The sequence below is a fragment of the Eleutherodactylus coqui genome, chromosome 4 (assembly GCF_035609145.1).
Source record: "Eleutherodactylus coqui strain aEleCoq1 chromosome 4, aEleCoq1.hap1, whole genome shotgun sequence".
Lineage (NCBI taxonomy): Eukaryota > Metazoa > Chordata > Amphibia > Anura > Eleutherodactylidae > Eleutherodactylus > Eleutherodactylus coqui.
Genome location: NC_089840.1, coordinates 283833258 through 283849205, shown reverse-complemented (window position 1 = coordinate 283849205; position 15948 = coordinate 283833258). Strand labels below are relative to the sequence as shown.

Sequence of the window (15948 nt, the reverse complement as noted above, 5' to 3'; positions counted from 1 at the left end):
TGCTGGAAACTATTGCAGCTGGTAAAATGTCGAACAGCCAACAGAATAGAACTGTCAGGGTAATCAATCAGTACAGCATCAGTCAAACCCCACCCTAATGTCCCGCTGTCGACAGTAAAGGAAAAACACCACAGACAGGTCTGGTATGCTTCCCTGTACGGGAGTAATGGCCAACACTTTACTGGCTTACACAGGGCTTTATACCCTCCTGTTGCTACACAAAGCATAGAGCATCTCATTGGTCCAGATATATAGCATCATCATATATGTCCATAATACTGTCCATAGCAAAAGTTAATCAGACAGGCGGCTGTATCAATCACATGTTCCTTATTCATAGCAGACACTTCTCTTTTTCTCCTCAGTCCTTCGAGCAAGATGTTGCAAGTTCCTTAAACTGCCAAGCTAATCGCCGTTGTATCTTGTTCCTCTTTGTAATTTTCCAAGAAACAGTCTTCTCCGCCTTGCAGAAGCCTTTGTCGTATCTGATATGATTTTTTAAGAATGCATATTACATATATTGAATATTAAGTTTTTTGTCACAAAGCATTGCATAGAATTTGCACGCAGGTCTAAAGATATAAAAACATATAGCAAAATATACACGTGCCCTCACAGAACAACAGAACTGAGGAACACAGATGTGAAGAGCCGACATAACTGCCGGACCAGACTGGGAGGACTCTAGAAATGTCTGCAGGGATATTTATGGATGTATCTCCTCATAAACAGGATTACACGGTAGTGAAGAAAACTTCTAGTGATGGCTGTCAGGCCCCGGTGTCTGATGGATGGGGAAGACCCCTGAGCCCAATCACAGGGCCTCCACCTCGCCCCCTGATACTTGAGGAGATCAAGGAGCAGAAGATCCTAGAACTCACCAACAAGATGATTGAGCTGCTGACTGGAAAGGTGATGCTGCTGGGAATGCTGGGACATTATACAGTAACGCTATGGCGGTATAACGTGTCTGGTTGATGACGGTATCATTGTGTTGTCAGGTTCCTATTAGGTGTCAGGACTTCACTGTCTTTTTCTCCATGGAGGAGTGGAGGTATTTAGAAGGACACAAGGATCTGTACAAGGACATCATGATGGAGGACCACCAGCCCCCCCTATCACCAGGTAATAGACAGGACTAAATCCACACGGCCTTTATTATTTGTATGTAGAGAATGAATTCAGTGGCTGTCTGTGTTTTCTGCAGGTAGATCCAGTAAGAGAGCAGCAGCGGAGAGATGTCCCCGGCCTCTTCTTCCACAGGATGATCAGGTAGATGGAGAGAAGGTCTCATGAAATCTTCCCTCTGGTCTGTAGGACGGCTGGGAAGGTCTTGTGTTTAGTCTTATTATATGATTGATACTTGTGTAATGAGAAAGCTGGAGATGGCAGGATTACAGCCGACCGCAGACATTAGATCTCCGCATCTTATCACTATTTTCTGGTTCTGGAGACTTCTGATTGGAATAAAGAAGCAACAGGTTGGAGTTATACAGGAGACCTGCAGCTATTTGGCCCAGATCACTACTGCTGTCATGTCATTCCGGCTCCTCATACTAATTAATGACCTTTTCTGGCCATATAAAACCTTCCACACGACTTCTCCAACTGTGTGATGACTTTTTCAATATTTATTTCACAGCTGGTGAAACTGGAGGAAGATCTGATCCCCATTGATGCTACAGAGACACATGTGAGGGGGGATCAGCCGTGTAAGGAGGAGTTTCCTACAGATGACCCCCCAGGTGAGACTACATGTAGAGAAGAGTCTGTGTTGTCGGGGTTTTCAGCTGTATATTCCCTTATTCAGCCAAAATATATATATATAAAGGCAAAAGCCCTCACTGACTGACTGACTCGCCACTAGTTCTCTAACTTCCCGATGTTGGACAAACATGAAATTTGGCACAACGACTTTTTAGGTCCAAAATAGGAAAAGGAATCATTACTCGATTATTCACGTACAAGCGTGAATTTTGGCATGAACATTCTTTGGGTTGTAAGTAGGAAAAATCAAGGGTTGGCAACTTGATTATTCAATTCAAAGTGCAAAAGTAAGTGCCCTATATGTAATGTAACTAATAGAGATGAGCGAGTGTACTCGTCCGAGCTTGATGCTCGTTCGAGTATTAGCGTGTTCGAGATGTTCGTTACTCGAGGCGAGCACCACGCGATGTTCGAGTTACTTTCACTTTCATCTCTGAGACATTTGCGCGCTTTTCTGACCAATAGAAAGACATGGAAGGCATTACAACTTCCTCCTGTGACGTTCTAGCCCTATACCACCCCCCTGCAGTGAGTGGCTGGGGAGATCAGGTGTCACCGGAGTATTAAAATCTGCCCCGCCCGCGGCTCGCCACACATGCATTCTGACATAGATCAGGGAAAGTGTTGCTGATGCTGCTGCTTCTATAGGGAGAGTGTTAGGTGTTATTTTAGGCTTGAAGAACCCCAACGGTCCTTCTTAGGGCCACATCTGACCGTGTGCAGTACTGTTGAGGCTGCTTTTAGCAGTTTTGCACAATTTTTTTGTATATCGGGCGTGCAGACCATTGCGTCCTCAGTCTGCAGTCATTTTACTCAGTATAGGTGCAGTACTGGTGAGGCAGGGACAGTTGGAAAGGTGAAAGAGATATACTGTCTATATAGGCAGAGGGCTAATATGCAGCTAAGCGTTACAGCAGGCTTGCGCAAAATTGTTTCCTGGCTCTGCTGTGCCCGTTACATCACCGCCGTGATAGCGCCAGAGGGAAACAGTAAACTTAATATACGCTGCATACAGTATCTGTCTGCTGTTTCAGCTCACCATTTAAAAAAAGGGAAGCCAAATACTTAAGGCGTACCACTGCCCTTTGGCGACTTGACTGCTTCTGCGCTGTGAATTCCACTAGCTGAGTGATACGCACCTACGTCTCACTACAGGCGTGCGCAAAATTGTTTCCCTGCTCTGCTGTCTCCGTTACATCACCGCCGTGATAGCGCCAGAGGGAAAGAGTAAACATAATATACGCTGCATACAGTATCTGTCTGCTGTTTCAGCTCACCATTTAAAAAAAGGGAAGACAAATACTTAAGGCGTACCACTGCCCTTTGGCGACTTGACTGCTTCTGCGCTGTGAATTCCACTAGCTCAGTGATACGCACCTACGTCTCACTACAGGCGTGCGCAAAATTGTTTCCTGGCTCTGCTGTGCGTTCTGTAAGGGAAGTCAGCCTCCAACCACAGGCCAATAAGCGGAACATTTAATTACAGCGTTCTGTTTCTGCTCTACTCGTAATACACCATGCTGAGGGGTAAGGGTAGGCCTAGAGGACGTGGACGCGGGCGAGGAAGCGAGGGCCCAAGTCAGGGTGTGGGCATAGGCCGAGCTCCTGATCCAGGTGTATCGCAGCCAACTGCTGCGGGATTAGGAGAGAGGCACGTTTCTGGTGTCCCCAGATTCATCTCACAATTAATGGGTCCACGCTGTAGACCTTTATTAGAAAATGAGCAGTGTGAGCAGGTCCTGTCGTGGATGGCAGAAAGTGCATCCAGCAATCTATCGACCACCCAGACTTCTACGCCGTCCACTGCTGCAACTCTGAATCCTCTGGCTGCTGCTCCTCCTTCCTCCCAGCCTCCTCACTCCATTACAATGACACATTCTGAGGAGCAGGCAGACTTCCAGGAACTGTTCTTGGGCCCCTGCCCAGAATGGGCAGCAATGGTTCCTCTCCCACCGGAGGAGTTTGTCGTGACCGATGCCCAACCTTTGGAAAGTTCCCGGGGTCCGGGGGATGAGGCTGGGGACTTCCGGCAACTGTCTCAAGAGCTTTTAGTGGGTGAGGAGGACGATGACGATGAGACACAGTTGTCTATCAGTGAGGTAGTAGTAAGGGCAGTAAGTCCGAGGGAGGAGCGCACAGAGGATTCGGAGGGAGAGCAGCTGGACGATGAGGTGACTGACCCCACCTGGTTTGTTAAGCCTACTGAGGACAGGTCTTCAGAGGGGGAGGCAAGTGCAGCAGCAGGGCCGGTTGGAAGAGGCAGTGCGGTGGCCAGGGGTAGAGGCAGGGCCAGACCAAATAATCCACCAACTGTTTCCCAAAGCGCCCCCTCGCGCCATGCCACCCTGCAGAGGCCGAGGTGCTCAAAAGGTCTGGCAGTTTTTCACTGAGAGTGCAGACGACCGACGAACTGTGGTGTGCAAGGTTTGTCGTACCAAGATCAGCCAGGGAGCCACCACCACCAGCATGCGCAGGCATATGATGGCCAAGCACCCCACAAGGTGGGACGAAGGCCGTTCACCGCCTCCGGTTTGCACCACTGCCTCTCCCCCTGTGCCCCAACCTGCCACTGAGATCCAACCCCCCTCTCAGGACACAGGCACGACCGTCTCCCGGCCTGCACCCACACCTTCACCTCCCCTGTCCTTGGCCCCATCCAGCAATGTCTTTCAGCGCAGTGTCCAGCCGTCGCTAGCGCAACTGTTTGAGCGCAAGCGCAAGTACGCCACCACGCACCCGCACGCTGAAGCATTAAACGCGCATATAGCCAAATTGATCAGCCTGGAGATGCTGCCGTATAGGCTTGTGGAAACGGAGGCTTTCAATACATGATGGCGGCGGCGGCCCCGCGCTACTCGGTTCCCAGTCGCCACTACTTTTCCCGATGTGCCGTCCCAGCCCTGCACGACCACGTCTCCCGCAACATTGTACGCGCCCTCACCAACGCGGTTACTGCCAAGGTCCACTTAACAACGGACACGTGGACAAGCACAGGCGAGCAGGGCCAATATATCTCCCTGACGGCACATTGGGTGAATTTAGTGGAGGCTGGGACCGAGTCAGAGCCTGGGACCGCTCACGTCCTACCCACCCCCAGAATTGTGGGCCCCAGCTCGGTGCTGGTATCTGCGGCGGTGTATGCTTCCTCCACTAAACCACCCTCCTCCTCCTCCTCCTACACAACCTCTGTCTCGCAATCAAGATGTGTCAGCAGCAACACGTCGCTACCAGTCGGTGTCGCGCGGGGTGGCAGCACAGCGGTGGGCAAGCGCAAGCAGGCCGTGCTGAAACTACTGAGCTTAGGAGAGAAGAGGCACATGGCCCACGAACTGCTGCAGGGTCTGACAGAGCAGACCGACCGCTGGCTTTCGCCGCTCAGCCTCCAACCGGGCATGGTCGTGTGTGACAACGGCCGTAACCTGGTGGCGGCTCTGCAGCTCGGCAGCCTCACGCACGTGCCATGCCTGGCCCACGTCTTTAATTTGGTGGTTCAGCGCTTTCTGAAAAGCTACCCTTGCTTGTCAGACCTGCTCGGAAAGGTGCGCCGCCTCAGCGCACATTTTCACAAGTCCAACACGGACGCTGCCACCCTGCGGACCCTGCAACATCGGTTTAATCTGTCAGTGCACCGACTGCTGCGCGACGTGCCCACACGGTGGAACTCTACGCTCCACATGTTGGCCAGGCTCTATGAGCAGCGTAGAGCTATAGTGGAATACCAACTCCAACATGGGCGGCGTAGTGGGAGTCAGCCTCCTCAATTCTTTACAGAAGAGTGGGCCTGGTTGGCAGACATCTGCCACGTCCTTGGAAACTTTGAGGAGTCTACCCAGATGGTGAGCGGCGATGCTGCAATCATTGGCGTCACCATTCCTCTGCTATGCCTCTTGAGAAGTTCCCTGCAAAGCATAAAGGCAGATGCTTTGCGCTCGGAAACGGAGGCGGGGGAAGACAGTATGTCGCTGGATAGTCAGAGCACCCTCATGTCTATATCTCAGCGCGTTGAGGAGGAGGGGGAGGAGTATGAGGAGGAGGGGGAAGAGACAGCTTGGCCCACTGCTGAGGGTACCCATGCTGCTTGCCTGTCATCATTTCAGCGTGTATGGCCTGAGGAGGAGGAGGATCCTGAAAGTGATCTTCCTAGTGAGGACAGCCATGTGTTGCGTACAGGTACCCTGGCACACATGGCGGACTTCATGTTACGATACCTTTCTGGTGACCCTCGCGTTACACACATTCTGGCCACTACGTATTACTGGGTGTACACACTGCTCGACCCACGGTATAAGGAGAACCTTTCCACTCTCATACCCGAAGAGGAAAGGGGTTCGAGAGTGATGCTATACCACAGGACCCTGGCGGACAAACTGATGGTAAAATTCCCATCCGACAGCGCTAGTGGCAGAAGGCGCAGTTCCGATGGTAGCCAGGTAGCAGGGGAAGCGCAGAGATCAGGCAGCATGTACAGCGCAGGCAGGGGAACACTCTCCAAGGCCTTTGCCAGCTTTATGGCTCCCCAGCAAGACTGTGTCACCGCTCCCCAGTCAAGGCTGAGTCGACGGGAGTACTGTAAAAGGATGGTGAGGGAGTACGTAGCCGATCGCACGACCGTCCTCCGTGACACCTCTGCCTCCTACAACTACTGGGTGTCGAAGCTGGACACGTGGCCTGAACTCGCGCTGTATGCCCTGGAGGTGCTTGCTTGTCCTGCGGCTAGCGTCTTGTCAGAGAGGGTGTTTAGTGCGGCTGGGGGAATCATCACGGATAAGCGTACCCACCTGTCAACCGACAGTGCCGACAGGCTTACACTCATCAAGATGAACAAAGCCTGGATTTCCCCAGACTTCTCTTCTCCACCAGCGGACAACAGCGGTACCTAAACAATACGTAGGCTGCACCCGCGGATGGAAGCATCGTTCTCTATCACCATCAAAAACAGGGACCTTTTAGCTTCATCAATCTGTGTATTATATTCATCCTCCTCCTCCTGCTCCTCCTCCTGAAACCTCACGTAATCACGCCGAACGGGCAATTTTTCTTAGGCCCACAAGGCTCAGTCATATAACTCTTGTAAACAATGTTTATACATTTCAATGCTCATTAAAGCGTTGAAACTTGCACCTGAACCAATTTTTATTTTAACTGGGCTGCCTCCAGGCCTAGTTACAAATTAAGCCACATTAACCAAAGCGATTAATGGGTTTCACCTGCCCTCTTGGTTGGGCATGGGCAATTTTTCAGAGGTACATTAGTACTGTTGGTACACCAATTTTTTTGGGCCCTGGCCTACAGTGTAATCCTAGTAATTTTTAGCCCACCTGCATTAAACCTGACATTACCTCAGCTGTGCTGGGCACTGCAATGGGATATATTTATGTACCGCCGGTGGGTTCCAGGGAGCCAACCATGCTGTCGGTCCACACGGAGTTGTAACTGTATGTGTCCACTTCTAAAGAACCCCAGTGTGACCGGGGAATGCAGTGTGGGCCGAAGCCCACCTGCATTAAACCTGACGTTAGCTTTGCTGTGCTGGGCACTGCAATGGGATATATTTATGTTCTGCCGGTGGGTTCCAGGGAGCCACCCATGCTGTGGGTCCACAGGGACTTCACATTAGGGATTTATACCTGCCGTGTCTATGTATTAAAAACCCCGGTCAGACTGGGGCATGCAGTGTGGGCCGAAGACCACCTGCATTTAATCGGACGTTACCTCAGCTGTGATGGGCAATGCAATGGGATATATTTATGTACCGCCGGTGGCTGCCTGGGACCCACCCATGCTGTCGGTCCACATGGAGTTGTAACTGCATGTGTCCACTTCTAAAGAACCCCAGTCTGACTGGGGTATGCAGTGTGGGCCGAAGCCCACCTGCATTAAACCTGACGTTACCTCAGCTGTGCTGGGCACTGCAATGGGATATATTTATGTACCGCTGGTGGGTTCCAGGGAGCCACCCATGCTGTGGGTCCACAGGGACTTCACAATAGGGAGTTGTAACTGCATGTGTCTGCTTATAAAAAACCCCAGTGTGACTGGGGTATGCAGTGTGGGCCGAAGCCCACCTGCATTTAACCTGATGTTAGCTCTGCTGTCCAGGGCACTGCAATGGGATACATTTATGTACAGCCGGTGGGTTCCAGGGAGCCACCCATGCTGTGGGTGCACACGGAATTCCCATTGCGGAGTTGTACCTGCCTGTGACTATTTATAAAAAACCCCGGTCTGACTGGGGCATGCAGACACCTTGACAGAATGAATACTGTGTGGCACATGGATTCCCCATTGCTATGCCCACGTTTGCAGCTCCTGACGGAGGTGGCACAGGATTGGAGTTCTCATTGCTTCTGTACAGCATTGTGGGCTATCGCCCCGCCCCTTTTAAAGAGGGTCGCTGCCTGGCCGTGCCAACCCTCTGCAGTGTGTGCCTGCGGTTCCTACTCATGGCAGACGCACTTATAAATAGACATGAGGGTTGTGTTGCTATGAGGCCAGCGTGTGGCATGAGGGCAGCTGAAGGCTGCGCAGGGACACTTTGGTGTGCGCTGTGGACACTGGGTCGTGCGGGGGGGGGGGGGGGTTGGGCAGCATGTTACCCAGGAGAAATGGCAGTGGAGTGTCATGCAGGCAGTGATTGTGCTTTGTTGGAGGTAGTGTGGTGCTTAGCTAAGGTATGCCTTGCTAATGAGGGTTTTTCAGAAGTAAAAATTGTTTGGAGGAGGGGGGGGCACTCTTGCCGCTATTGTGGCTTAATAGTGGGACCTGGGAACTTGAGTTGCAGCCCAACATGTAGCCCCTTGCCTGCCCTATCCGTTTCTGTGTCGTTCCCATCACTTTCTTGAATTGCCCAGATTTTCACAAATGAAAACCTTAGCGAGCATCGGCGATATACAAAAATGCTCGAGTCGCCCATTGACTTCAATAGAGTTCATTACTCGAAACGAACCCTCGAGCATCGCGAAAAGTTCATCTCGAGTAACGAGCACCCGAGCATTTTGGTGCTCGCTCATCTCTAGTAACTAATAACACACGTCTGAACTGCACAAACATGAAATTTGCCACAACCATTCTTTATGTCCCAATGGGGAAAGTAAAGGGTTTGCAACTTCAATATTTAATTTTAAGCCTGAAAAACTGAAAAGCCGCCATACATTACATAGTTCTTTTCTCAGAAACCATAAAGCCTAGGGAAATGATTTGTATACTGAGGATAATATAACTGATCTCTGTGTGTATATACTCAGGAGAATCTACCTCACCTCTATGAGTATATACTGAAAGGCTATAAAGTACATAAGGAAGCGGCCATGCACTGCAGGGATGGAGCCTCTAAGGCTAAGAAGGGGCTGCAACCTCCAGTCTGGGGGTAAATTTGAATAAAAAGGGGCGTTACCTTTAAAAGTAAAATGTGAGGAGAGTGGTAGGGGTTGCACATTCTGCAGAGGGACATTGCTACATACAGTCTGAGGAGAATCTAACACTCCTATATGTGTATACATATTTTATTCCTTGGTTTTCAAGTAACTATGACTTCATTTTCCCTGCGAACAACATGTAAACACCTGTAGTAAATTAACTCGGGCGAAGCCAGGTATATCAGCTAGTATATATATATAAAGATGAAAACACTCACTGACTGGCCATTAACTCTCTTACTTCCTGGTGTCGTACAAACATAAAATTTGGCATGACCATTATTTTGGTCCTAAATAGGAAAACTAAAACATTCACAACTTGATTATACAATGCTAAGTGCAAAAGTAAGTGACCCCCTATGTTATGTAACTTCCCAGTGTCGTACAAGTGTTAAATTTGCAACGACCATTCTTGAGGTCCTACATAGGAAAAGTAAAGGGGTCACAACCTGAGTATTCAATTCTAAGCTTGAAAAAATCTGTGATACATAAAGCTTAAGGAAATGATTTGTATAATCTACCTCATCCTATGTGTATATACTGAGCTGAATCTACCTCACCTCTACGTGTATATACTGAGGAGAATCTAATGCTTCTCTGAGTGTATATACTGAGGAGAATCTACCTCACCTCTGAGTGTATATACTGAGGAGAATCTACCTCACCTCTGAGTGTATATACTGAGGAGAATCTACCTCACCTCTGAGTGTATATACTGAGGAGAATCTACCTCACCTCTGAGTGTATATACTGAGGAGAATCTAGCTAACCTCTATGTGTATATACTGAGGAGAATCTAGCTAACCTCTATGTGTATATACTGAGGAGAATCTACCTCACCTCTGTGTGTGTATATACTGAGGAGAATCTACGTCACCTCTGTGTGTATATACTGAGGAGAATCTACGTCACCTCTGTGTGTATATACTGAGGAGAATCTACGTCACCTCTGTGTGTGTGTATATACTGAGGAGAATCTACCTCACCTCTGTGTGTGTATATACTGAGGAGAATCTACCTCACCTCTGTGTGTGTATATACTGAGGAGAATCTGCGTCACCTCTGTGTGTATATACTGAGGAGAATCTAGCTAACCTCTATGTTTATATACTGAGGAGAATGTAGCTCCCCTCTGGGTGTTGTAGCAATGCAGGGGGAAACACACCTGGCCACGACCAAATGATGAGCGTCTTGTCTTTATTCAGACTTGATGAACAAAACAAAAAGTACTGGCATTCTCCAGATAACAGAAAGTTCAAGGAAAGTCCTTTTAAATAAGCAGTCCAGCAATAGTAACACAAAAGTCTTTGTAAACTCCAATAGGGCAAAGTAAAGCAAACCTTCCCAGCAGCGTGGTGCAGTGTCTCCAGCTCAGCACTCTGTAAGCCTCTGCTGCTCACACAGGGCACACCTCCCTCTTCAGACTGCAACCTGCACCCATTTATGCATCTCACCTACTTGGGCCAGGTGGAACTGAGTACTGGAGTGAGAGATGGACTGGGTTTACCTCACAGATGCTAGTAGTCTCTGCGATATGTACCGTCCGTCCCACACTTTAACTCTCACTCTACTACAGTGTATGTACTGAGGAGAGTCTAGCTCACCTCTGGGTGTATATACTGAGGAGAACCTACCTCACCTCTGCATGTGTATATACTGAGGAGAACCTACCTCACCTCTGTGTGTGTATATACTGAGGAGAACCTACCTCACCTCTGTGTGTGTGTGTATATACTGGGGAGAATCTACCTCACCTCTATGTGTATACATATTTTATTCCTCTATTTCTCTGAAGTAACCACAGCTTCATAAAATGTTCCACGCAGACAACAGATAAACACTTGTACCAAATTTACTTGCCCGAAGCCTGGTATATCAGATGTGGATGATCTCCATCCTCTGCAGACTCTTTCATGTCTGTTACATGTGCTCCTTGTGAAGCTGCTCTTGTCTGTGAAGAGAACAGGGTGCCAATGGTGGACTTGCCAATTCCGGTGTCTCTGGCAAATGCTATTCAAGCTACATGGTGCTGGGATGTGAGCTCAGCTTCCACTACAGCATGTTGGGCCCTCATGGTTCCCGCGGAGTCTGTTTCCAACAATTTGGTCAGTAGTGAAGTGATGACAGCGAAGTCGAGAGGCGACTACTCCCTGCTAATCCTCCTTGACCTGTTTCAGCATTTGACACTGTTGACCACAAACTCCTCCTTAACATGCTTTACTCTATCAGCCCTCCTTACTGGCCCTATTTCCTTTCCGCCTCCTCTCGCTGTTGGGGTGCCCCAGGGCTTAGACCTTGGTCCCCTAATCTTCTCTAAAGTCCCAATTGGACAAACTATCCGCAAACTCGGCCTCTAATTCCAGATCTACGCTGAGGACACCCAGCTATATGCCTCTTCCTGTGACATCTCAACACCATTCCTCCAAAATCCCACAGACTGTCTGTCTGCTGTCTCTAACACCATGTCCTCCCTCTTTCTCAAACAAAGCCTTTCCAATACTGACCACCTCGTGTTTCCACCCTCTGCTTACCACCTCCCTCCAATATCTCCATATCGGTATCTGGCACCACTCCCAGACAGCACGCCAACTTCTTGGGCGTCATACCAGACTCTGACCTCTTCTTCAACCCCCACATCCAATCTTTGTCCCAAAAATGCCAACTGCTCCTCAGAAATAATTCTCAAATCTGGCTATTCCTCTCCATGGACATGCTAAAGACACTTGTTGCCGCCCTCATCCATTCCCGACTTGACTACTGCTACTTGTTGCTCAACGGCCTTTCCGTACCAGACTCTCCCTTCTTCAATCTATATTAGACACACCAGCTAGGCTCATTTTTCTATCCAGCCATTTCTCTGATGCCTCTGAACTATGCCAGTCATTGCATTGGCTGCCCATCCACTGCAGAACTAAATTTAAACTCCTCACCCTCACCCATGGCACATCGCTTCCCTTCTATCCATTTATCACCCAGCCCAATACTCTGATCTGCTAACACATGCAGACTAAACTCCCCACTAATACAAACCTTACATGCTCGCCTCCAGGACTTCACCAGAGCAGCACCCATCCTCTGGAAAGCTCTACCCCAAGGCATCTGGACAATCCACAATGCACAAAATTTCAGACTTGCATTACAATCGCACCTCTTCAGGGAGGCATACTAAATCTCCTGACCTAGTCCCCCTGCCCCTCCCTACAGCTCCCCACACCTTCCACCCTGCATATGACCTCTACCCCGGCACCTCCCTACCGATCCACCCGTTTTCTTCCTAATAACTGATTTACTCATGTAATTCCTGTACTGCCTATATCGCCTCCACCTCGTTTGTTTCAAATTGATTGTAGAAAAACATGTAATTTGTTGTATTGTCGGTTTTTTCCTGTGCTTGAAAGCGCTGCAGAACAAGTTGGCGCTATACAAATAAAGATTATTATTTTATGGTCTGCTGAGGGTCATTCTGTAGGGTTCTGGCACTACTTCTCCTGTTCCTCCTTGCACAAAGAAGCAGATCCCTGTCCTGATGCTGTGGATAGTGAGTTCAGGACGGTCCTTCGCCGTGTGCCTGCAGGCTGCAACGAGCACAAATCAGTCAGGAGTTCTGTAATAATCGGGGAATATACAGCAATAAGCTATACAAGCTGTTATGTTATTTCCCCTTAATGTTTTGGTAGAGCCACAGGCGCCGTGTAAGGAGAAGCCATCCTCATTCTGCATTCAGCTGCTCCTTCCATCTGCCCCCTGCTTATACCCCATGGACTATGTCAGGGTCTCTGCAACATGCAATCACTCTATCAGACCTGGACCCCCGTCCCCAGTGCTGCCTCCGCACATGTGCAAGTATTATTATCATGTCCCTCTCCTCTGCTGCTGGAACCAGAAGGACTGGGCATGCTCAGTAGGAACTTCCCACATCTTGGTACAAGTAACAGTCAGCTGGGTTAGTGAATGGCTACAAACATATCTGTGCCCACTGATAATGGCGGTGCCGGGCTTGTAAAGGCGTCTTTATTCTCCGGTCAGCAGCACATGATCAGCAGACTGTAGTTGCAGCGCAGTACAGGGCAGTTTACAGCAGGGGGCGTCAGCAGCTCTTATCCACAGCTCGTTTGGCTCCTGCGCTCTGTAATCTTACAAGCTGTATGAGCGCCCCCTGGAGGTAGGAAATTACCATCACCGCATGGGAGGAAATCAGCGCAGAACACGTCCTACAATGTGGAAGTAAAAAAGTAAGTTTATTGGGTAAAGTAATTGTCCCATTAGGATGTTATCAGTAGACTAGGCGCTCCACAAATTATTGTACCTGCAGTTAATGGGAAAACCCCTTTAACTATTTAATATTTTTACATATCTGAGCTTGAATAACTACGACAAAAAATATCTCCCGTTTTGGTGGAATAAATGTGCTAAGGATGGACGTCGTCCCTCGCTTGTTGTACTTATTCCAGACTCTGCCTATTCAGCTCCCCGTGAATTTTTTTAAATGCCTACAATCTGCTTTTACACATCAGCTACCGAACCCTCTGAAAACCTAAACCCACAGGAGGGGCGGGGCTTTCTGGCCTTAAAGGGGTTGTCTCATGAAAGCATGTGGGGTTATGCACTTCTGTATGGCCATATTAATGCACTTTGTAATGTACATCGTGCATTAATATGAGCCATACAGAAGTTATTCACTTACCTGTTCCGTTGCTAGCGTCCCCGTCTCAATGGATCCGTCTAAAATCGCCTCTTCTGTCGATTTTAGACGCGCTTGCGATGTGCGGTCTTCTCTCTTCTGAATGGGGCCGCTCGTGCCGAAGAGCGGCTCCTCGTAGCTCCGCCCCGTCACGTGTGCCGATTCCAGCCAATCAGGAGGCTGGAATCGGCAATGGACTGCAGAGTAAAGATCCCGGTGGCCATCTTACTAAGGTAAGTAAGAAGAAGGAAGAAGTCGCCGCAGGGCGGGGATTCGGGTAAGTACTACCCGTTTTTGTTTTTTTTAACACATGCATCGGGTTTGTCTCGCGCCGAACGGGGGGCCTATTGAATAAAAAAAAAACCCGTTTCGGCGTGAGACAACCCCTTTAAGCCTCTATCCTTCTTAGATCGTTCGACTGGCACTTCCACGGGAAGTCTAAACAATGGATTAAGCTAGAAACTGATATTGTTGGAACTTCTCTAAAAACGCTGCCTTGGATTTTTTCCTCAGCCAGACCCCATCCATAGTTTAAAAGATATTGTAGAATATAACTTTTATTCACATCTTGTATAAATATCTCCTTCCTGCTGTGGCAAATATTCTGGCAGCATTTACAATTTTCTATGCCACATCCAAAAGCGTCGTATATGCCCCTCACTCCCCCCCTCCACACACACATGGATGTACCTGGAATATGAGTTAGGATCTTCCAATTGGGTTGGTGAGAGGGTGCCAGTATATTTTTCAGTTTTATTTCTTGAGTACCACTTGAGGTCGACTGGGGATATTGTCAGATAGGAAGGGGTCACCTTGTAGGATCCCCCAATGTTTCGATAGGATGTTCCTCAGGTGGGAAGGTTGAGTATTAATGTGGATTCAGAACAATGTTTTGGAGGTCTGCTCCTCAGTTTTCTCAGGTTTCTGTTGTGGATTCTCTAACTGGTCTTGTTGTTGCGCTCTTAGCATCTCTGAAATCACCAGCACCCCTGGGTGCCCCTTCTCTTTAAAACACTTCTTTTATACATTAGATTGTTCATTAACACCTTAGTGACGGAGCCAGATTTTGGAAATCTTACATGTCGTTCAACATAGCATAACTCCGTGAAGGTTTTGCGTATCCAAGTGATTCTGACATTGTTTTTTCCCCACATGTTGTACTTCATTTACGTTGCAAAATTAGACCGATTTAATTCGTGTATGTTTATTAAAAGTACCAATACTGGAAAAAAAAATAAAAAATTATCATTTTTTTCACATTTTCAACTGTAATATGTGCAAACATACTGTACAATTTTTTGATAGGATATATATTTCCATCTGTTTACTTTATTCTGAATGCACATTTGAAAAACTTTTGTGTTTTTTTTAACGATTTAGATGACGTACAAATTTAACATTAATTTTCAGCATTTTGAGGAACACTTTGTTTTCTTACAGCAAGCCAAGTTTGCAGCGGCTCATAGGTGTCACAATGATAGATACCCTCCTAAATGACCCCATTTTAAAAACTACACCCCTTAATGTATCCACTTAGGGGGGTTGTGTGTATTTTGACCCCACGGTTTTTTTTTTCAGAAATTAATTAAATTTAGAGAAGAAAAAATAAAATTTCATATTTTTGCAAATATGTCATTTTAAAGACATTGTTTTCCTATAGTGCACATTAAAATGAGGATTGACACCCCAAAATGGATACCCCTGTTTCTCCCGTCTTCAGAAATATACTCATTGTGGCCCTAATCTTATATCTGGATGCACAACGGGGCCCAAAATGGAAGGAGTAGTCAGTGTCTTTCAGAACATAAATTTTGCTTGAAAGCGTTTTAGGCCCCATACCACTCTTGTAGAGCTTTTCAGCGGCCAAAACCATATAGAACCCCCACAAATGACCCAATTTTAAAAACTAGACCCATTAACAAATTTATCTAGGGGTGTACTGCCCATTTTGATGCCACAGTTTTTTAATGAATTCAAACAAAGCAAAAGGAAAAAATTGTGATTTTTATTTTTTTGGCAATTCTGTCAGTTTAAAAACAACTTTTTTTGTACAGCACATACATGAATGAAGACTTGCACCCCAAA

General features: G+C 47.8%; 1 protein-coding gene across 1 annotated transcript in view; it reads left to right on the top strand.

Moving 5' to 3' along the window:
- LOC136624338 (oocyte zinc finger protein XlCOF7.1-like) overlaps window positions 1–15948 on the top strand; it is a 407640-nt gene that overhangs the window by 11162 nt on the left and 380530 nt on the right. The window contains exons 3-5 of the mRNA XM_066598274.1: window positions 733–912; window positions 1002–1125; window positions 1208–1272. Of these exons, the coding sequence (XP_066454371.1) occupies window positions 733–912; window positions 1002–1125; window positions 1208–1272 (369 nt within the window). The remainder of the gene's footprint in view (window positions 1–732; window positions 913–1001; window positions 1126–1207; window positions 1273–15948) is intronic.